The sequence below is a fragment of the Ylistrum balloti genome, unplaced genomic scaffold (genome assembly GCF_031769215.1).
Source record: "Ylistrum balloti isolate Yb309-2 unplaced genomic scaffold, AGI_CSIRO_Ybal_v1 Utg370464, whole genome shotgun sequence".
In the NCBI taxonomy this organism is placed as follows: domain Eukaryota; kingdom Metazoa; phylum Mollusca; class Bivalvia; order Pectinida; family Pectinidae; genus Ylistrum; species Ylistrum balloti.
In genome coordinates this window covers 205831-228600 of record NW_026782306.1, presented here as the reverse complement: position 1 = coordinate 228600, position 22770 = coordinate 205831, and the positions used below count along the sequence as shown (strand labels likewise).

Sequence of the window (22770 nt, the reverse complement as noted above, 5' to 3'; positions counted from 1 at the left end):
GATATGAACAAGCACTTAGGCCAGTTAACATAGAAAACATTTTGGCAAAATATTTAAAACTAGGAAACATTCAATTGCATAAGTCTGAAGAACAAAGAAATGAAAAATGATAAAAATATGATTATACAAAGTGACCATCTGATTACATGTAGAAAACATAATAAAAAATGATTGCTTGTGTTAAACATTGAAGACATGTCTAAGTTTACCAGGACAGATAAGTAATGTAAGCTGTAGTAATCAACTAAATGGGAATTTATCACAAAAATACGGAGTAAAAATATCATGAAGGATTTGTTATTGATGGCTGGTCACTAAATACAGATCTAATGATATCTCCTAGAGTCAAAATGAGAGAATGTAAAATTTCTAAACAACATGATTTATAAAAATATAACAAAACATCAAAACACCTGATTGATTCAACAAAAAGAAACCAAGCAAGTGATCCTAATAGATCTATATCTTACAATTTTCTCTGACATCTTAAGGCAGGCTTTGACCACATTTCCGTAAAAATCTTTTGATATCTAAGTTCTATCAATTGATTATACCATGTTGTTTAAGTTGATTATCTTATTAAAAATATCTGCTCTGGAAAATAAAAAAAATAAAAAAAGTATTAAAAAAAGGAGTGTATCAATATGCTCAAATAGCAAAGTCTATGGTAACAAGATTATCTAGTAACACAAGACTATGTAACAATGTTCCCCCATTGCAAGGTCTATGGTAACAAGACTATCTAGTAACACAAGACTGTGTAACAATGTTCCCCCATAGCAAAGTCTATGGTAACAAGACTACCTAGTAACACAAGACTATGTAACAATGTTCCCCCATAGCAAAGTCTATGGTAACAAGACTATCTAGTAACACAAGACTATGTAACAATGTTCCAGTAACAAGACTATCTATTAACACTAGACTGTGTTACAATGTACCCCCATAGCAAGGTTTATGGTAACAAGACTATCTAGTAACATGAGACTGTGTAAGAATGTTCCTTGATAGCTAAGTCTTAGTAACAAGACTATCTAGTAACACTCAACTGTGTTACAATGTTCCCACATAGCTAAGTCTATGGTAACAAGATTATCTAGTAACACTAGACTGTGTAACAATGTTCCCTGATAGCAGTCACTGATACAAATTCAATGTTGCATAGTTACAATTTTTTATGGTAACATAGGTTGCATAGTAACAATGTTCCATAATTTATACAGTAGTGGTTTTCCAGAATTACATTTTGTATATAGTAACAACATTGCTTAGTAACATTTCTCTATAGTAACAATTTTGTATGGTAATGACATTCAGTGGTAAAAATTGTGTAGTTACAATGTTCAGTAGTAAAAATTTTGCATTTTGACAATGTTCCAAATTACCATTTTGTATGGTAACATTGTTTAGTATTTAAAATTGTGTAGCAAAATTGTTTCATAGTAACAGTGTTTATGGTAACAGTGTTCTACAGTAAAAGCTTTGTGTATTCACACTATTATTTTGTGTGATACTGCCCATATGTATTGCTATTTTTATCAATAATGAAAAGTTGATTACGATGTTTATTGAGCTATAGGTACTGCTGTATCTATAAACAATGTGATCATGTGGTTACAGTCATACAAGAAGTGAATTTTGTAGAAAAAAAACTGTAGCTACCTGGTATATGTTATGATGAATATTCATGAGAATTAAAGTAACATTATGATGAAAATTCATGAGAAGTAAAATAACATTATGATGAATATTCATGAGAAGTAAAATAACATTATGATGAATATTCATGAGAAGTAAAATAACATTATGATGAATATTCATGAGAAGTAAAAAAAAAAAAAAAAAAAAACTCCATGATGAATATTCATGAGAAGTAAAATCACAATATGATGAATATTCATGAGAAGTAAATAATATTATAATAATAACAGGTAATTTCAACATTCATTTTCTTAACATAGCAGAAAAAAAAGTAACAATTTTCATACAATTAGACAAAATGATATATCAACATATCAATTTCTATCTATTTCTCTATCCAAACATCCTCGGAATTCCAAGGTCAATGTAATACTCAATTTAATCAATTTTTCAGTAAATATCCTCAACATAGTTCAGAATATATGTTGCTGACAATGATCTTTAACATAGTAATTGATTCTTTAAATACATTGTATAAATTGAGATTCAGTATCAGTTAACCCTATCTAACCACTTGTTGTGACATCAAGACAAATCACAAATGTTGACATTTCTATTAAAGTCAGAGTAGACTAAGAAACACAGAGAGGTCTATCACAAACATAGTACAAAATAAAAGTTTGTATAAAAAAGGAATTATCTTACAATGGAATATAAACTCTATGTATCACAATATTGCCTTCTGACAAATTCAGCAAATTCATTGCATTAATGTTGGAATGATGATCAAGATGATTTCGTTGATTTCACGAAACTTCTTAATCGTAACGAAAAAAAGGCAATGGTACAAGTGTTAATTGCCATCACAGCACCAATGACACCGACACTACCACTAAATGATGGAAACCACCAACTGTCCTGAAGCAGCATACGTCGATCCACCATGTCATGTAGAATGGCTTGCATTTGGTCCATGGTTCCCAGAATAGAAGCCACATGGAAAAGCTGATGACTGTGGCCGAAAATATCAAACTTTGCTGGGTAAAAACGCTCTGGAAAGTGTGTTGCAAAAAAGATTGCAGCACTGAAAGCAAAAACAAACTGCCTTGCATGCTGGGATTGCGAAGGTAAAGCACATTCCTCGGGAGAACAAAATATCAGACGGTACATTATTGGAGTACAATCGAACAGGTATGAAAAGCCAAAAGATCCAAGTCGTATAAAATTACGCAAAAAACTCAGTTTCATGAATCTTGTCTGACAGGACAGTACAACAGCAATCACAGAAATCATTGTAGCGATGAAGATAAAGTTATGTCCAAACCATGTATCGACCAACACAGATGGAAATGAATATGCACGATATGCAATAGCGCCACCTAGTGAGAAAATGCTTAGTGCACCATAGTCGAGGAAAAAGCAAAAATGGCGCATTTCTTCGGACATAGTGTTGAATGTGTGAGCAGTGGCACTAGCCAGAGGGAATATCACAGCCACGAACATATACGCCAACAATGGCCATGTGTACGGATCATTTCTGAAGTCGAGGGTCTCGGACAAACCCTTCAGCACCCAAACGAAGTAACAGGAGGGGAGAAAGTGTGTCCAGAAGTTAAATGTTTCATTTGTGGCATCAAAGACACTGAGGATACACTGTTTTGCTGTGCTCTTGGGATTGCGGTAGCCACGCACAATGAAATGCTCCTTGAAATGTTCTGGCACTTGATGAACAGTGTAGATTGGTCCACTCAACCCCATGGAAGACATCATGTTATTGATTCAGTTCCTGAAAATACATAAAACAGAATTTTTAAATTGCAGGTTGCATATATAACTTGATATTTGTTGTCAATTACATGAAATAACTTATTTTTCGTTAACACCAAATTTAACAAAAGATCAGTCAATTTATTGATTTATTCCACCATTTTGGAGTGTAGAGATATGGCATTTATATCAATGATAAATGCAATCACAAGAAATACAATGCATATTTTACAAAACATGTTGCATTTTTACAATACTGATAACAATTTAATTTCAACTGAAAAAAATTTGTCGATTTGACTACTAGACATTTCTGTTTCCATGGCCATAATAATAACATTTATTAATGGTCGCACATTACATGTCATTTATCATACATATATCTTAAATCACGTTTCTTTCAAGCTAATTTATCTTCACATGCAAATAAATTATTATTAATTATTTAACAGCCTTTTAGCAGCCAGTTAGCACAGGTCTCAAGAGATTTTATGAATTCTAGTACCTTCCATAAGTACAATAAGCCTGCAATTTGATAAGAGTTATTTCCCTTAAAGATAAATTCTACCATATCTGCTGAGGTCAAAAATGTGAGTTTGAGTTAGATCTTTAGAGATCTGCCACATCCTCAAATATATTTGTGATGTTTAGCATTATCTCCCTTTACTGAGAAGTGTATGGCACACACAAACTCTACCTAGAACTAGTTACTTCTAGTATGATTTAACTCCTCTTTAACACATCTGATTAGTGAAAACATATAAATTATCTATGTTTAAACAGATTGCAATCATTTATAGCATTTCTTGTTTACTTTTCATGCTTTTGATTAAAAAATTGAAAAAATCACTACATTTATAAAACAAAATGGGGCAAAGCCACAATTGGATAGGTTGTGGGATAAGTGCAATGTTATATATCGTGCTCAAAACAACGTCTCAACCAGTGAGAGGCAAAGGCTACTATCTTGGATTTTCCAAGCCAGACTGTTGAAAATGACTCAGTTCCAAAGCTTGGAAAATCAAGAAAAAACTTCCAGAATGAATCCTATGTTAATAGGTGCACATCTTCAACATATACATAAACATCCTACAAAGTTTCAAGTGTCTACGTCAAAAACTCTAGGAGGAGTTGATTCTACAAAACTGGTACCCCTTTTCCCCACCCACCCACCAGCAGTGCACCCGACATTCACCATACTATAATCCGGATTTGCACTATGGGCAACCCGGCCAATAAAATTAAGTTTGGAACTATTGTGGAAAGGTGGTGGTAGCATACACCCTTAAGTCTTCATGAATATTGTTAATCTTTGGATGAAAAGCACTGGGTAAGAGAGGGATACCAGCTCTCCAATAGTTCTGGAGAAAGACTCTACACTGTGGTGTTATATTAATCAAGATACAATATATCGGTCAAATGTTTCTCTCGCTGGTCCCAGGATCTCGAAACTTCTGGCTTACTGTTTACAGGAAACTGGAATCTGGGAAGCTTATTTTACTCTTAATTAATGATAGTACAAAACCCCAAAAATTTGTGAAATGCAATACTTGTATACCTGGTTTATATTATCAGGAGTACACTTCATGGATTCAAAATACAACAGGCAACGCAGCTGAAAATACAGCAGGGAATGCAGCTGAACATACAACAGGGAATGCAGCTGAAAATACAGCAGGGAAAGCAGCTGAAAATACAACAGGGAACGCAGCTGAAAATACAGCAGGGAAAGCAGCTGAAAATACAACAGGGAACACAGCTGAAAATACAGCAGGGAAAGCAGCTGAAAATACAGCAGGGAAAGCAGCTGAAAATAAAGCAGGGAACGCAGCTGAAAATACAGCAGGGAAAGCAGCTGAAAATCCCTGCAAGTTCTATATATTACAAAATGGCTAGATCATTGACTTATTATCAACAAAGAAATAGACAGAATGACTGGCTAGGTAACAAAACATAAATATTTGTGGCCGGTATCAATATATCGATTGACATGAAAGTTTGTAGCCCATATCAATATATTGATTGACATGAAAGTTTGTAGCCCGTATTAATATATCGATTGATATAAACGTTTGAAGCCTGTATCAATATATTGATTGACATGAAAGTTTGTAGCCCGTATCAATATATCGATTGATATAAACGTTTGAAGCCTGTATCAATATATTAATTGACATGAAAGTTTGTAGCCCATATCAATATACTGATCGACATGAAAGTTTGTAGCCCGTATTAATATATCGATTGATATAAACGTTTGAAGCCCGTATCAATATATTGATTGACATGAACGTTTGCTACATGATGTTACTTATACAGGTGAAACTGGGTCATTTCTATATACCTCCAAAGTACAAACACCAATATATTTCTGAATATGGATGACAAACAGTCGAACAGGATCTGTTAATCTAACTCAGATCAATGTACTCTACACTGTACTGTGTAAGTAATATATGTTTCCATCTTCATAAATACGTAACGAGATATTCCCAAGGGCTTCTGGTATCGTCTTTAAAAGATCTATTTTTTATTTATTTATTTATTTATTTTATTTATTGGTTCTATGCAAGAATGATCTTTTCTCTATTTTTTAAAAAATTTTTCCCTCCTTTTCTTACAACTTCGGACTTTCAAAATTTCAATTGTCAAAATCCAAGATGGCTGCCTGTTGGTCATTTTGTTTCAAAAGTCAGTCTAATAATTGAATGGGCACAACTAGGATCAATTGGAAACATTGATAATGAACTGACTTTAAACTGAATGGGAAAAAGTAGGGACAAAGGGGAACCTACATATTGGTTTGAAAAATAGCCTTCCAGTGCTTCAATAGAAACAACAATAACAAAAATCAACTGTCTGAAATGGCACCTGTCTGACAATTTGTTTCACTGATAATTCTCAAAATTAAATGCATGCACAACTAGGGACCATGTGGAATTATTAACATTACAATCATAATGGCCCATCAACACATAAAGTGTCATTAGCCGATCATTTTATAATGTTGACCTGAACAATTTCAGTTTCACTTTTTGACATTAAAACACTCTATCAAAATTTTGAGGAAGCATAAAACATAGAGCAACTAGTTTTCAATCTTTACTAAATTATTCTTTTAAAGACATGTTTCATTACAATAACTTCCTTTTATATGATAACCCTGAAATTCTATCTTGTCAAATGTCATTCATGTGATAATGCACTGCCATGACATTCCCTCAAATTATTACTTGTAACAAGAATGTCATTTCTAAGGTTTGTTGATACCTAGATATAAACTGTACAAATATAAAGTGTGTTTATCAAGGAAGTATACAGGCTGTAGTACCAGGTACATGATATAACAAATAAATCATTACCTTAGAAAATTTTACAATGACTTATTATGTAATAATATTTATCTGGTACTGAAGTAATATTTATCAGGTACTGAAGTCTTATTTATCAGATAATTAAATATTATTTATCTGGTGTTGGATTCATATTTATCTGATAATTAAATAATATTTATCTGATACTGAAGTCATATATATCAGGTACTGAAGTCTTATTTATCAGATAATTAAATAATATTTATCTGGTGCTGGATTCATATTTATCTGATAATTAAATAATATTTAACTGATACTGAAGTCATATTTATCAGGTAATGAAGCCTTATTTATCTGCTACTGAAGTCATATTTATCAGATAATTAAATAATATTTATCTTATATCAAAATCTTATTTATCTGGTACTAGAGTCATATTTATCTGATATTGAAGTCATATTTATCAGGTACTGAAGTCATATTTATCAGGTACTGAAGTGTTATTTATCAGATGATTCATATTTATCTGATAATTAAATAATATTTATCTGATACTGAAGTCATATATATCAGGTACTGAAGTCTTATCTAGATAATTAAATAATATTTATCTGGTATTGGATTCATATTTATCTGATAATTAAATAATATTTATCTGATACTGAAGTCATATATATCAGGTACTGAAGTCTTATTTATCAGATAATTAAATAATATTTATCTGATACTGAAGTCATATTTATCAGGTACTGAAGTGTTATTTATCAGATGATTCATATTTATCTGATAATTAAATAATATTTATCTGATACTGAAGTCATATATATCAGGTACTGAAGTCTTATCTAGATAATTAAATAATATTTATCTGGTGTTGGATTCATATTTATCTGATAATTAAATAATATTTATCTGATACTGAAGTCATATTTATCAGATAATTAAATAATATTTATCTTATATCTAAATCTTATTTATCTGGTACTAGAGTCAGATCTATCTGATACTGAAGTCATATTTATCAGGTACTGAAGTCTTATTTATCAGATAATTAAATAATATTTATCTGGTGTTGGATTCATATTTATCTGATAATTAAATAATATTTATCTGATACTGAAGTCATATATATCAGGTACTGAAGTCTTATTTATCAGATAATTAAATAATATTTATCTGGTGTTGGATTCATATTTATCTGATAATTAAATAATATTGATCAAGTACTGAAGTGATATTTATCTGATACTGAAGTCATATTTATCAGGTACTGAAATAATATTTATCTAATGATACTGAAGTCATATTTATCTAATGATACTGAAGTGATTGGAGTCCTGATGTAGATCATCAAAACATCATCAACTGCCTGGTCTCTGAGGTGCTACCAGAGACGACCCTTATCTACCTGTCTACCATCAATTCCACTGTGGAATATAGTCACTGTGTGTTTCATTCTAAACAATTAGCCAGTTGTTCCATTTAAATCCTGAGTGTTTACAATAAACTCTATGAAGTAAATTGTTTGATAATATACCATTTACTTACACATACCGTTTATACCTGAACTAAAAATCCAAACCAACATTAATCTCCACTCATGAAATCTGTAACACAGGTTGCCGTTCTACTTTATACAAAGCTGAAGACAAAAAAATAATTTTAACTATAAACATAAAAAAAAATGCATAACAAAAATGTGATGTTTCAAGTAGCAATATACTTACAGGTAACTGTGACAATTCAGGACCAATCCAGCAAAAAGCTGTGACTAGGACAGGTAATGAATACACCTATGATTATGTACAGGTAGTCAAGGTGTGCTCATAACACTTCCCTAGTATATACTGTACACAGGGTGTAGGATAATTTCCTGGAGTAACTTGGCCCGGATTTCTTTCTTTTTTTTCTACAACCACTTAACATAAAATTTAAATGAATTGGGACCCTAATATATTGTATTGCTTACATCTATTACAGTCCAATGATTTTCAGAGCAAGACATCGGGTGTTCTTGTTTTGATTTCTCATATTTGTATTGAAAAGTACATAATAAGTAACCGCCAACTAAGAATTGATGTTAAAATTAACATTTTATTTATCTTTATACCAGATAAGATAAATAATATACAATTTACCTGTCAAATTCTTGATTTCTAAAAACTCTTACATAAACTGAAAATTTAAAGGAAACCGGAAATGTAAGTCCTTATACACAAGCATCATACAGCTCATTATGTTATGTATAAGGTTTTATATAGATCTATATTTAGACATTATGTGACAAATCTTGTGACTTCACCACAGAAATTCAAATACTGTCAACATTCCTCTGTGCGGTGTTATACATCCCTATTAGATTTAATGCCTCATATACACATCTGTAATAGATCATACACACTGTATGTGTTTAGCTGGTGTTGATAAATCTCTGTATGTGTTTATCTGGTGTTGATAAATCTCTGTATGTGTTTATCTGGTGTTGATAAATCTCTGTATGTGTTTATCTGGTGTTGATAAATCTCTGTATGTGTTTATCTGGTGTTGATAAATCTCTGTATGTGTTTATCTGGTGTTGATAAATCTCTGTATGTGTTTATCTGGTGTTGATAAATCTCTGTATGTGTTTATCTGGTGTTGATAAATCTCTGTATGTGTTTATCTGGTGTTGATAAATCTCTGTATGTGTTTATCTGGTGTTGTTAAATCTTTGTGTTTATCTGGTGTTGATAAATCTCTGTATGTGTTTATCTGGTGTTCATAAATCTCTGTATGTGTTTATCTGGTGTTCATAAATCTCTGTATGTGTTTATCTGGTGTTGATAAATCTTTGTGTTTATCTGGTGTTGATAAATCACTGTATGTGTTTATCTGGTGTTGATAAATCTCGGTATGTGTTTATCTGGTGTTGATAAATCTTTGTGTTTATCTGGTGTTGATAAATCTCTGTGTTTATCTGGTGTTGATAAATCTCTGATGATAAGTGTACTAGTGATTGTAAAAAAAAATCAGAAAAACAAACATGGACATATGAATTTGTGGGTTAAGAGTACCCACACTGATTTAAACAGTTCATGGCATATGAATTTGTGGGTTAAGAGTACCCACACTGATTTAAACAGTTCATGGCATATGAACTGTGGATTAAGAGTACCCACACTGATTTAAACAGTTCATGGACATATGAATTCGTGGGTTAAGAGTCTTAACCCATGAAATCAACAAAACAACAACAAAAAAACAAAAAAACAGAAATCATGAAATGATTTTACAATAAGCTACAAAGAGAATTTAAAAATATTGAGTGCAGTGACTGATTCAAATCTGTTAAAGGCCAGTGGAATAAAAAGTGATGTGGTGGTGAAGGGTTCATGACACATGTCTGTCTGGCTGTCCGGTCTGTGGTTTTCCAGTGTGTTTTAATAACATCCACATCTTGCCACAGATAACGCACAGTAATTCAGAATGTGACTTTATGATAACAAAAATCAGCCAGACCTTTCAGAGTATATCTCTCTAATTTTTGACAGATTATTGGCCCAGTAATACTAAGAAAAAGTACAAAATGTTTGTTATAATCTAGTAGCTAAGATGTTGTATATGTGACTGTGTATCTTACAAATCAAATTTCAGTTCACTTCCTTATCATTCTTTATCACTAAAAATATGTTATGTATTTTGTTGTACAGTAACCATGGCAGCATGTAAACAAACTTTAGAGTTGTCCCAACATTATAGACATATCAAACTGGAAAATCAATACTTCAAGGGTCGTTACGACCACTGCACTAAGTCGGAGGGCAATATCTACACAAACCTTATACTGTCTTTCATTCTTCCTTTTAAATTGCTAAATGACACTGAACAATTTTCATTGAAGTCTAACTTCACTACAAAACTTTAGAGAGAATTTTTTAGAATACTTTCTTGATAAATAATACACTACCTTAAATGGAAAGTCACTGAACCATAACTGTATCTTTATATGTGTACTAATACCGTGGATGATTGACTGCCAGGTATGTCTACCACCTAATCAATAAATGAGCTTTTTCAGGTTAGTATTTGGACGTAAACATACTTTGTCGTCACAACCAACTCCCTCAATCGACTCGGATCTCTTACATGAAAGGATATCGACTTGTTCATTATCAATAGGGTTCCACAAAAACAAACCCTAAGTGGTTCAAAGGTCACTTAGTATATTGATTGGTGTTTCTCGGGAACCTGAGTGACAGACAAATCGGTCCTACCATAGCTGTATGATACTTTACTCTAATTGTTCTAGATAACGTGTGACGGGCCTCCCACTTGCTGTTCACAATGGAAGCCCCAAACTTAACTACACTGAGACCCTATTTCAAGATATCCCCAGCTATTGGGGAGGCGATTAACCTTTTCAGTATTTTTATTTTCAGATTAAAATCTACCTTTAACAAAATACCTTGGGCTGTGATTGATTTGACATGAGTTACATAGTGTGTACATTTTATTAATAGTTGGTTCAGTGAAGGAAACGCTGGTCACCACAACAATTATAAGTAGATCACACTAGGTCAACTGACCAATCATGCAGATTTGTTATGTCCCTACATCAATAAATCGGGGGCACATTGTTTTTGTGGTGTCTGTTGCCAACATTGACATTGCCCATAACTATTTCACTGTAAGAGGTAGGGCTTTCACAGTTAGCATGTGTGTTCCTTGTGAAAAGACCTTCTTGGTGGTACCAAAATGTTTGGCTATGTGACCTTGATGGTGACTTTTGACCTACATTTGAAAAAAAAATATTACTACAATGAAGACCTAAATTTTTCATAAAGTATGCATGCAATTATCACATGCTTTACACAGTACAGTTTTAATGTCCCACTTCAGAATACTGTTGCATGTGGACCATGGTGCTTCATAAACACATCTTGTTTCTGCCACAATAACCCTCAAATACTACCTATAAATCTACAGGATTTCATTGGAAAATTTTCAAATTACTTAGTACTGTATAACATGAGATGTTTGTTGTGTAGAAACATTGATTGTTTTCATAGTCTATAAACGAACCATGATGATAAAAAATCATACATATAGTACATGTGACATCTCTAAAAAAATTCTACACTCAAAAAAATGTATCAAGTTCAACTACAAAGTAAACTTAAACTCCACACCTAATATTCAGAGAAGAAAATGGTAACCTTCCTTACCATCTGACTTTTCTCAAGGTCATTAGGTTTCATTCCACCTTACTTTACACCCCATGTGTCCTGGGCAGGCGTGATTGATATCAGTATACAACAAACTTTATAACATAGAACTTTACACATGAATTATGTAATTATAACCCAGCCAATCCTGTAATTTGAAGTTGAATATCTCTCTAGAAATCTAAATTGTTGATCACAAGATAATTGGTCCATTCAAATTAAAAATAGCTTTGGAAGGACACATCTAATGTTTAATTAGTGTTATATTTGTGATCATACAATACATATTTGTTAAAACTCACAATTTAATTGCAATTACAGAAAATGTTATCAAAATATCTATAATTCATTCCAAGATAATTATTCAAGCCTTTCGAAACAAAGACAATTAATCTGCAATGAAATAAAACAGCTAGTTTGAAATCAGAACAATATTATGGCAATTTTTTTAATAGATTTGAAACTGACTACTATCAATGGCATATCATTTCACATCTGCCATGAGCACACAGCTATGGAAGTAGGGGTGTTATACATACAGCTGATAAGTTCTCAGTACTGTGGTTGACTTGAGTTTGAGACCCTGTGTAAGAGAGCCTTACCGGTACCTTATTAGTCAAATCATCCCATTAATCCCTTTGTCCCACTAATCCCTTTGTCCCATTAATCCCTTTGTCCCACTAATCCCTTTGTCCCATTAATCCCTTTGTCCCACTAATCCCTTTGTCCCATTAATCCCTTTGTCCCACTAATCCCTTTGTCCCATTAATCCCTTTGTCCCACTAATCCCTTTGTCCCATTAATCCAATTGTCCCACTTGTCTCTTTGTCCCATTAATCCAATTGTCCCACTTATCTCTTTGGTTCATATTTACAGTTGTCTCAGCTGTCCCACTCAATCATCCATTTTTTCCAGTTGGCCCACTTATAATCCCTATGGCACACTTATCCAATTATCCTACTAATCCCTTTGTCCCATTAATCCAATTGTCCCACTAATCCCTTTGTCCCACTAATCCAACTGTCCCACTAATTCCTTTGTCCCACTATTCTAGCTGCCCCATTAATTCCCAAGTCCCCCTATTCTAGCTGTCCCACTAATTCCCTTGTCCCACTATTCTAGCTGTCCCACTAATTGCTTTGTCCCACTATTCTAGCTGTCCCACTAATTCCCTTGTCCCACTATTCTAGCTGTCCCACTATTCTAGCTGTCCCACTAATTCCTTTGTCCCACTATTCTAGCTGTCCCTCTAATTGCTTTGTCCCACTATTCTAGCTGTCCCACTATTCCAATTGTCACACTGTATCCAACTGTCCCACTAATCCCTTCATCCTACTTTTTCCAGTGGTCCAAACAAATTCTCTTATTTACTTACATAATATAAGTTTTAAAGACTGCAAAATGGTTAATTTCCTTTGTTTTAATCTTGTGTGTTAGAGGTAAAAAGGAATAACTATAGTAAATACATCGTAAGATTTCTGGGGCAAATAACTGATTGAAACAGAGGCATATGTTGCAGAAAGATGAAAAATTAAATCTTTCAATGCTGGCAAATAATCTTACATAGATCAGCACTTCACTTAAGGTAAAGTTGAAAAGACATTAAAGAATCCCTTTATTCCCATCAGTCTCCGACCAAAGATGGTAAGGTTATCATGACGAGATCAATGAATCACAACATTCAGTAGTTTGGTGTTTACCAACATGTCTGCATGTCTACAGAGTTGCCTCGATGACATGTCTGCATGTCTAAAGAGTTGCCCCGATGACATGTCTGCATGTCTACAGAGTTGCCCCGATGACATGTCTGCATGTCTACAGAGTTGCCCCGATGACATGTCTGCATGTCTACAGAGTTGCCCCGATGACATGTCTAAAACCACTTCGATAACAATCTCCTTCTGATAAGCTTTATATATAGTTATAACCTTAAAATATTGTATCTTCAGATATCTTTTCAGTTAGTGATTGGATGGAACCTAGCCATTCGGGGTTCAGCTTGACAAGGGAGTAATCTGTCCAACCATGAAGGTTATAAATCACCCACAGTAAGACCCCTTCCTGTACTTACATTCGGGCCAGTAAGAATGACCCCCTCCTGTACTTACATTCGGGCCAGTAAGAATGACCCCCTCCTGTACTTACATTCGGGCCAGTAACAATGACCCCCTCCTGTACTTACATTCGGGCCAGTAAGAATGACCCCCTCCTGTACTTACATTCGGGCCAGTAACAATGACCCCCTCCTGTACTTACATTCGGGCCAGTAAGAATGACCCCCTCCTGTACTTACATTCGGGCCAGTAAGTATGACCCCCTCCTGTACTTACATTCGGGCCAGTAAGAATGACCCCCTCCTGTACTTACATTCGGGCCAGTAAGAATGACCCCCTCCTGTACTTACATTCGGGCCAGTAAGAATGACCCCCTCCTGTACTTACATTCGGGCCAGTAAGAATGACCCCCTCCTGTACTTACATTCGGGCCAGTAAGAATGACCCCCTCCTGTACTTACATTCGGGCCAGTAAGAATGACCCCCTCCTGTACTTACATTCGGGCCAGTAAGAATGACCCCCTCCTGTACTTACATTCGGGCCAGTAAGAATGACCCCCTCCTGTACTTACATTCGGGCCAGTAAGAATGACTCCTGTACTTACATTCGGGCCAGTAAGAATGACCCCCTCCTGTACTTACATTCGGGCCAGTAAGAATGACCCCCTCCTGTACTTACATTCGGGCCAGTAAGAATGACCCCCTCCTGTACTTACATTCGGGCCAGTAAGAATGACCCCATCCTGTACTTACATTCGGGCCAGTAAGAATGACCCCCTCCTGTACTTACATTCGGGCCAGTAAGAATGACCCCCTCCTGTACTTACATTCGGGCCAGTAAGAATGACCCCCTCCTGTACTTACATTCGGGCCAGTCCTCCTGTACTTACATTCGGGCCAGTAAGAATGACCCCCTCCTGTACTTACATTCGGGCCAGTCCTCCTGTACTTACATTCGGGCCAGTAAGAATGACCCCCTCCTGTACTTACATTCGGGCCAGTAAGAATGACCCCCTCCTGTACTTACATTCGGGCCAGTAAGAATGACCCCCTCCTGTACTTACATTCGGGCCAGTAAGAATGACCCCCTCCTGTACTTACATTCGGGCCAGTAAGAATGACCCCCTCCTGTACTTACATTCGGGCCAGTAAGAATGACCCCCTCCTGTACTTACATTCGGGCCAGTAAGAATGACCCCCTCCTGTACTTACATTCGGGCCAGTAAGAATGACCCCCTCCTGTACTTACATTCGGGCCAGTAAGAATGACCCCCTCCTGTACTTACATTCGGGCCAGTAAGAATGACCCCCTCCTGTACTTACATTCGGGCCAGTAAGAATGACCCCCTCCTGTACTTACATTCGGGCCAGTAAGAATGACCCCCTCCTGTACTTACATTCGGGCCAGTAAGAATGACCCCCTCCTGTACTTACATTCGGGCCAGTAAGAATGACCCCCTCCTGTACTTACATTCGGGCCAGTAAGAATGACCCCCTCCTGTACTTACATTCGGGCCAGTAGTAAGAATGACCCCCTCCTGTACTTACATTCGGGCCAGTAAGAATGACTGACATAAGTTAAAACAACATGTTTCGCAACTGTTGTTAAATCAATAAAGTATATATTTATATGTATCTTTTAGTTGGTTACATGACTTGCTAAAAATTGTTTATATCAACAAATTTCCAGTTTGATGATTTATCTGTAAATAAGGGTAGACGTTGTATAGTAGATCCTGAATAACAATAACTTATTTGGACGTTCTCCAGGACCATTAAAAATTTTAAAACATCTCAGCAAGTTTTCATCACCACAGATGAATACTCACGCTGGTTTTTATTTTAAAAGTAGTCTCTGCTTTACACATTACCGAGTTATTTTTAGTTAAAAATGTGACATTTTCAATTTTGTTAAAGGTGAGAATGACATTTATTTTAATCAATTCATTGATACAAGCACAAAAATCATGGACGTTCACGAATGATATATTCAGATATAAAATTGTTGACAAGTCAGATGAACTAAAATTAGAACATTCACTTCACTCATCTACCAATATATTATCCAGAAAATCAATTTTTTGTCTTGTTTGTATATCTAGAAAGTCAGTAATGTGACTAAAATTAGCATACCCCTTCATATTTATCATCATTATATTTTTTTGTTAAATTGAAATTCAAATTGTTTTATGTCATATAAAACTTTCAGGTTTAATTTAAAATGTAAATGTTCCCCTGTAAATAGTTTAATTTACTGGGCTTATTATCTATACTCATATGTAGGTCAAACATATGGCCTTATTATAAACAGTTAAATAATGAAAAATTAATGTGAAAATCTTTGTTCTATGTTGAACAAAGGAAAATGATATCATCATCAGTAAAATTGCTGTCTGCTCAATACCAAATTTAAACAAATGATAATAAAGAAAAACGTTTTTCTTGAAGTCACATGATGATGATATAATCCATTGATACAGAGTACAGGTCAATAACATCAACAACAAAAGTACCTAAAAATAGGTCACACATCCAGGACCAAGAATTTGACCTTAACCGTTAATCAAAAGACATTAGTAAGTGTGTGGTTTTTTAAAGTTTACTCAGAGAGGAAATCACTTTCTACATTTTCAATGGAGATGGTTAAAGAAGTCATTTGGAAATTAAATCTAAAAGAACACATAATTTTCTTGATCTCTATCTGTAATTACCCAGTGTTGTAATGATACAGGGGTGAAGGTCACAGTGTAACAACAGGTAGAAATGTCTTAAATATCTCTTACATAAAAATAAAAAAAAAGACTTCAACAACATACACACATTGTTTTTCTAAAATATGCATGTATACAAAAAGGTTTTTATTATTTTCGTTTTGGTTTTTTTAAAACAATCATCACTAACATCCAAATGGAAGGTTTGATACAAAAACTGTGATATAGTAAACAGTTCAAAGCTTCTAATCAAAAACTTATTTTAAAAATTAACATTTTCAATATGAGAAACAAATATGACACCATTTTGCAGTTTTAAGGTTTATTAACATAATAAATTTCTGTGAAGAAACTTGAAATTTCCACAACTACGAGTAGACATGGTTGGCTCTGTTGCTTCAGTGTATATAAAATCTGTATTACTGTTCAATGGAGTTCAGTCAGATAGAGAGTCTATTTACAGGATGTTTATTTCCCATCAATCATAACCGGTATATCTGACAATATCTGAAGTAAACATATCAAATAAATAACTGACACTCTCTATGAGTAGAGATTTAGAAAGCAGTGTGACAAGGACAGACTAAATTTCACTCAGTTTTAAGGGAGTCAGACTCCTTTTCCAGCAATATTCAATAATTCCTTATCGTTAGGTTTATAAGAGAATATGGCACAAACATTTGTGAAATTCCATATAATTTCAAGTATTTTTCTCTAGCTTTACTTTGATTTTATAACTTAACTGTTTCCAAACATCTATCTTTATTTTATCAACACTGACCTACAATTATGTAAACCTTATTCTTTATATCAACAAACAAACTTTGTTTCTTTGTTTTCGGGGTTTATTGTCCCGTGAACAGCCAATTCAAGGTAGGGTCTCTTTCAGTAGATGGTGGATACCTTGCTGAATTATATACAGGAGGACCATCACATCCTGTGGTGTCCAACGACATAACCATCACAGCATTACATACAACCCCTTTTCTCAGCTTTCTGAGAAACACAAACTGCCAGGGTTAGGGAGCACAGAACCACACATCTCAGATCTTCACCCAAGGTTACAAAATCTAACACTGTAAATGCCTGATTAATTTACAATTAAATCTCATAACACCCAGAGATGATCACACGAACACACTGACGTATTTAACAGGAAACAAAACAAATTTAATCACCCCAAATAACCTGTAAATCTATCCCTGACTAGTTACCACATACTTCTGATAGTCTCTATCTAAATGTGATCACCACTATTTGTCCTCCAATTTATCACATACAACTCAACAAAGCAAACATAATGGTTTTGTTATCAGTTTTTAGTCGATTCAATAACTTCAAAAAAATCTCTGGGTGGAATTTAACATTAAGACTACAAAGGTATGACCCGTTATTACAGTACATAACAGACATCATTGTTGGTTTTTTAACAGTACAGTCTGAAGAAGTATTGTGTATCACACCCTATTAACCTTGGACTAGTTTCAAACCAACACATGTGGATGACTATATAGCTCAGATTTAAAATGGGTAATGATACCGAAAAATTGGCTTTTCTTGAACACAACTTCCCAGGTAAAACATGCCGAAGCTGATTTAACACTGTTGTAAAAGATTAAAAATACTATCGTTCTCGGACAACCACAGATGAAATCAGGCGTAAATAAAAAAAGTTAGGCGATGTCATCTTGCAAAACTGGTTTTATCTTAATTTTATAAAATCAAAATAACCATACATCAATTTTGAAGACATTTTGGCATGACTATACATTACATCAAAATACCATAGGTATACTACTTCCTTAACAAGCCTTAATTCTCAGGCATAACAAGACAGTAATAGGAAACCTTGTCCTGTAATATCACTTAACATCCGTATATCTCCAGCCCCTTCAACAATCATAGCATACATTAAAACAACTGTATTGACCTGTGTCGTTGTGTGAAAGTGTGGAACACTGAACTATTCGTGTATATATATTTATATGAAAGTAGGCAAAACGTTTATATCTCTAAATTTACATTATTTAAAGTTAAAAGGTAGTTACAGCTAAGAAATAAACCTGATCATCCTAGGTACTAAGGAAGAAATTCTTGTTTACATCAAATTTATAGTTAGTATATCACCCTGCTTCACATTAGCCAGCTGTACAGGCAAATATTCAAATTCAAGAATTTTTATGGGTTGTTAAAAGTCATTTGAAAATTTAAATATACTTCACTAACCAGTAAACCTCGAGGCAATTTTCATCTGATAATTAATATATGAAAGATAATTCACACTTTAATTCACAACAACCTTATATTTAGCACTCATGTCGGCCCAGATTGAAGCACGGGAGACAATTAATTGAGACAGGAAACTGAAGAACCTAGGAAAACCCACCTCATTGGGCAAGTGATCCCCTTTTCACTTTTGGGGAATCAAACCTTGGTTGTCAAGGTGATGGAGATGAGACCGATACCACTGCCCCATCCAACAACCTACTGATAGAAGTATTTTATTGTTTATAAAATGATAATCTAAGTACAATCTTCAAATTTTAAATCTAAAAAACAAACAAGAGGATAGTGGCAGCAGTTTTATATTTTTGTCTTTAGTGTACATTGTCATCAAAATAAATATAACTTTCCATCCCCAAGTCAAATAATAGACTACTTTCTTTGATGTTCAGTGGTTGTTGATGAACAGCCAAGTCCTTGTTGGTATAGAAGATACCAGTCTCTGTACCTATTTTTGTAAGTGTAAATGGTTTAAATCATACCTACATTACATATGTATATGGTATTTGTACTCTTGGATATCTCAAACCATTGTATGCAATTAGTTTTCATTGACAGGGATTAGGTTCAAAGTCACTTTTGGGGGAGAAGAGAAGGGAAAATGAAGTATGTTAATAATGTCCTGGACCATTAACATGTCATCTCCAAGTTAAATCATATTTACAATCTATAGTTTTATACAAATTTCAAAATTTATTTCAAAATCTAATTAAAATTACATCAACTAGATTATGTAAACAATTATATGCATATGTATCAAGGAGGGTTTTGAATTGGTCAAGTTGACAAGGCATGTTACAGCTGAACAAACCTTAGTCATCAGGACGATACATGATACAACTTAAGTAAGGGCGAGGTCTCATATGTACACATTTGATACAGGTTACTGCTCAAAGTCACCATAATCATGCCATCAGTTACTATGGAAATGAATTTGAGACCCCTGAAATGAATGGTGGTCTAATTTAGTAATTATTACACTGACATCAGCTCATTTGTTTTTTATTTGCTACATTTCCCCCAATGGTGGAGTCATACAAAATTTAAGTACAAAGTGAAAAACAACTATTATTAATACTTTTATTACATAAATACAACAGGGGTTCTGTACTACATCAGTTGGTAATGTTTTCATGCGTATCTGTAAGCAGAGACGTCTCTGCTGTAAGGTAATGCCTATTTTTTCCGTGTCAGAAATTTTAATGTCTGCATGTAAAAATACTATTCTTAACGTAAAAAAAACTTACACGGATCTTAAATTTATTTTTCAAAAGATCAAGACAGAGTTTGGGGTATTTAGTAATACTAATGTGGATCATTATCACTTGACTGAACAAGTCAACGGTCGCATATTAAAGCTATGCCTCAGGCCCAGTGCTGGTTTTTTCTGTCCATAGTTTTACGTGTGTAACACTTGTAGAGCATTTAAAACCAATACATGCAATTATTATAGAACTAAGTGAAATTTTGATAAAGCACATGTGTATGAAAATACTGTTGCTGGAAGCGTCGACATTAGATTCAGTGCAATAACGCGTTATTTGTAACTTTCAATTTCACTTTTTTTTTTCACGCTCTAAATCATTCTGTTGTTTACAATCTGAATGCTACAAGTAATTTGTCTGTCACTTACCTGGCTTTGCTGTGTGTCACGAATGTAATCCTGTTCAAAACAGTAACAAAGCAACTATTCTAATAACTCATATTTCCGACAAGTGGGCCGGCTTTCCTGGAGCGTCCTGACACATGTGTGGGGTAAATATTTGGGCAGGGCCCCATAGCAGACCGCACTTCCTACTTCGAGAACTCTCGCGAGATCACATCTAAAGTATGGCGCCCGATTTGAAGCAGTAACTACAGTTTCTGATTTCGTGGAAAATCTACACGAGTATACAGGTAAACTTATTCAAATGTAAAACAGAAATAATTTGGAACGTGAACGTAGACTTTTTTCTCAGTCATTCAAACAGACTATGATCACTTGTAACACTTAAACTGGTGCAACATAACCAGAGAACTTTCTTTCAAATAGTAACCCGTAACAAGGGTTGTAAAGTTGATAAAAAAAACTGTCTAAATTGTCACAGCAGTTACCTGTATATTACTTTTCACTCTATCTGCGTGATGATCTGCTCTACTCTAGTCGTGATTCTTAATCGTAAAATTATGTAATGCGTTCTAACCGCTGTCTTGCTGCCCATGTAGGCCTATTGCACATTTTCAAATTTTAAAAACTAAAATTTACATCAGTAAAACGCAAAGTACATTATACGATGAAAAAGGTTCCTTCCTACAACTCGCCTATGGAAAAAAAACATATATTGTGAAGGAAATGATTAAAGTGGAAGCATTGAAAATTAAGGTATTCGAAATTATCAATTTCTGGTGATGCTCACGAAGGGATAAATACAAGTCGTTACTTTCACAAGCATCGCTGTTGCACCAGAAGACTAGAAGATGAATTAAAGTATATGTGTCTGGTAAAAACAACGACTAACTTCTTCCAACTGAGACTTGACTTTAAAGGAATTTCACTTTATCTCTATTAGTACAGTATAACTACATAAAGACTTGTAGTCTACGAGTAACCCAGAGGGCCATGGTTGAAATTGGCAAGGGTTTGAATAAAATCATTACCTCTGTTAGATATTATATATCATAAACATCAAGATATGATAGACCAGTTTGGAGTTCTTAATAGAGGATCAATTCTCTGTGAAATTTGTACCATCAGGTTATAGAGTGATGTGCAGCAACAGGGTTCAGTCAGGTAACATAATAATGGGCCAGTGACACAGCATTAGTTGACTAATCAGAGCTCTAGTTGTTAACAAAATGCCCAGTTATGCATCTGCTTCAAATAAATCAAACAGGTCTGAAGTATTTGTCGACCTTCATTCTGTCTTGTCAGTGAATTTTGGGTCTAAGATACTGAATTTACAATCACATGCTTTTTTTGGGACACCCAATCTAATTTTAAGACTTTTAATATTGAGCCATGTCAGAATTTTGGAATTGTTTTTCAGGAGTCACCGTAACAATTCTTCAAGAAATATATTTGATTTATGATAATAAATTGTGTTATTCTGTTTCAAAATATAACTGTCCTAACATATTACCATCTAGCTTATGCTGGTTGAGGCATGATATGTTTGTTGTTAAAGTGTTGGCCTATGCATCTTCAGATGAAGATCGGAGGTGTGTGGTTCATCTCTCCCTTTTTGTGTCAGTTGAAAACACAAATTTGTCCGTGATGTGGTTGTGTCCTTGAGCAAGGTGCTTTACTACAATGGCACATAATGGACCTCTGGTATGTTGTTGAGTTTAGTCACTAGCTAATACCAGGAGATCTAGCCTTTTATTGACCTTTGGTTAATCTAGACTTTTGGTAATACTACCCATCGTGGAAAAAGGCTATCAACAGTCTTTTATGAGAAATTGAGGTATCTCAGATAACCCTTTTGGTCTGAATTCATAAGTGGAAAAGGGTAAAAATATATAATTAAAAAGTGGAAAAGTGTAAAAATATATTACATAGATAACGATAACATGGATAGAATATGACAATATTGAAGTTAGATTGGTATTTCTTTTTCATGATGGCATGACTTGAAAATATAATACATACAATATATTAATTACTTGGGAGTTTTTTTTATAGTTGGGAGATTTCCCTGGTTTCAGTATATTTTCATAATGGGGAACTGGTTTATATTCAGTAGTAGAAACGTACCACTTGGTAAATACTACCGTTTTCTGGTAGTAAAATTTGTGTAGATAAATCCCTGATTACCCA

The 22770-nt window shown here is 34.2% G+C and overlaps 2 protein-coding genes across 2 annotated transcripts in view; one reads left to right on the top strand and one right to left on the bottom strand.

The window, feature by feature from the left end:
- Positions 1-2427: 2427 nt before the first annotated feature.
- LOC132555241 (membrane progestin receptor gamma-A-like) lies at positions 2428-3408 on the bottom strand. The gene has a single exon (XM_060219590.1). It carries the CDS (start codon positions 3406-3408, stop codon positions 2428-2430), a length of 981 nt encoding a protein of 326 aa, XP_060075573.1.
- Positions 3409-4627: 1219 nt separating this feature from the next.
- Positions 4628-22770, top strand: part of LOC132555225 (condensin-2 complex subunit G2-like) — a 59695-nt gene continuing 41552 nt past the window's right edge. The window contains exons 1-2 of the mRNA XM_060219574.1: positions 4628-4674; positions 4984-5351. Of these exons, the coding sequence (XP_060075557.1) occupies positions 4628-4674; positions 4984-5351 (415 nt within the window). The remainder of the gene's footprint in view (positions 4675-4983; positions 5352-22770) is intronic.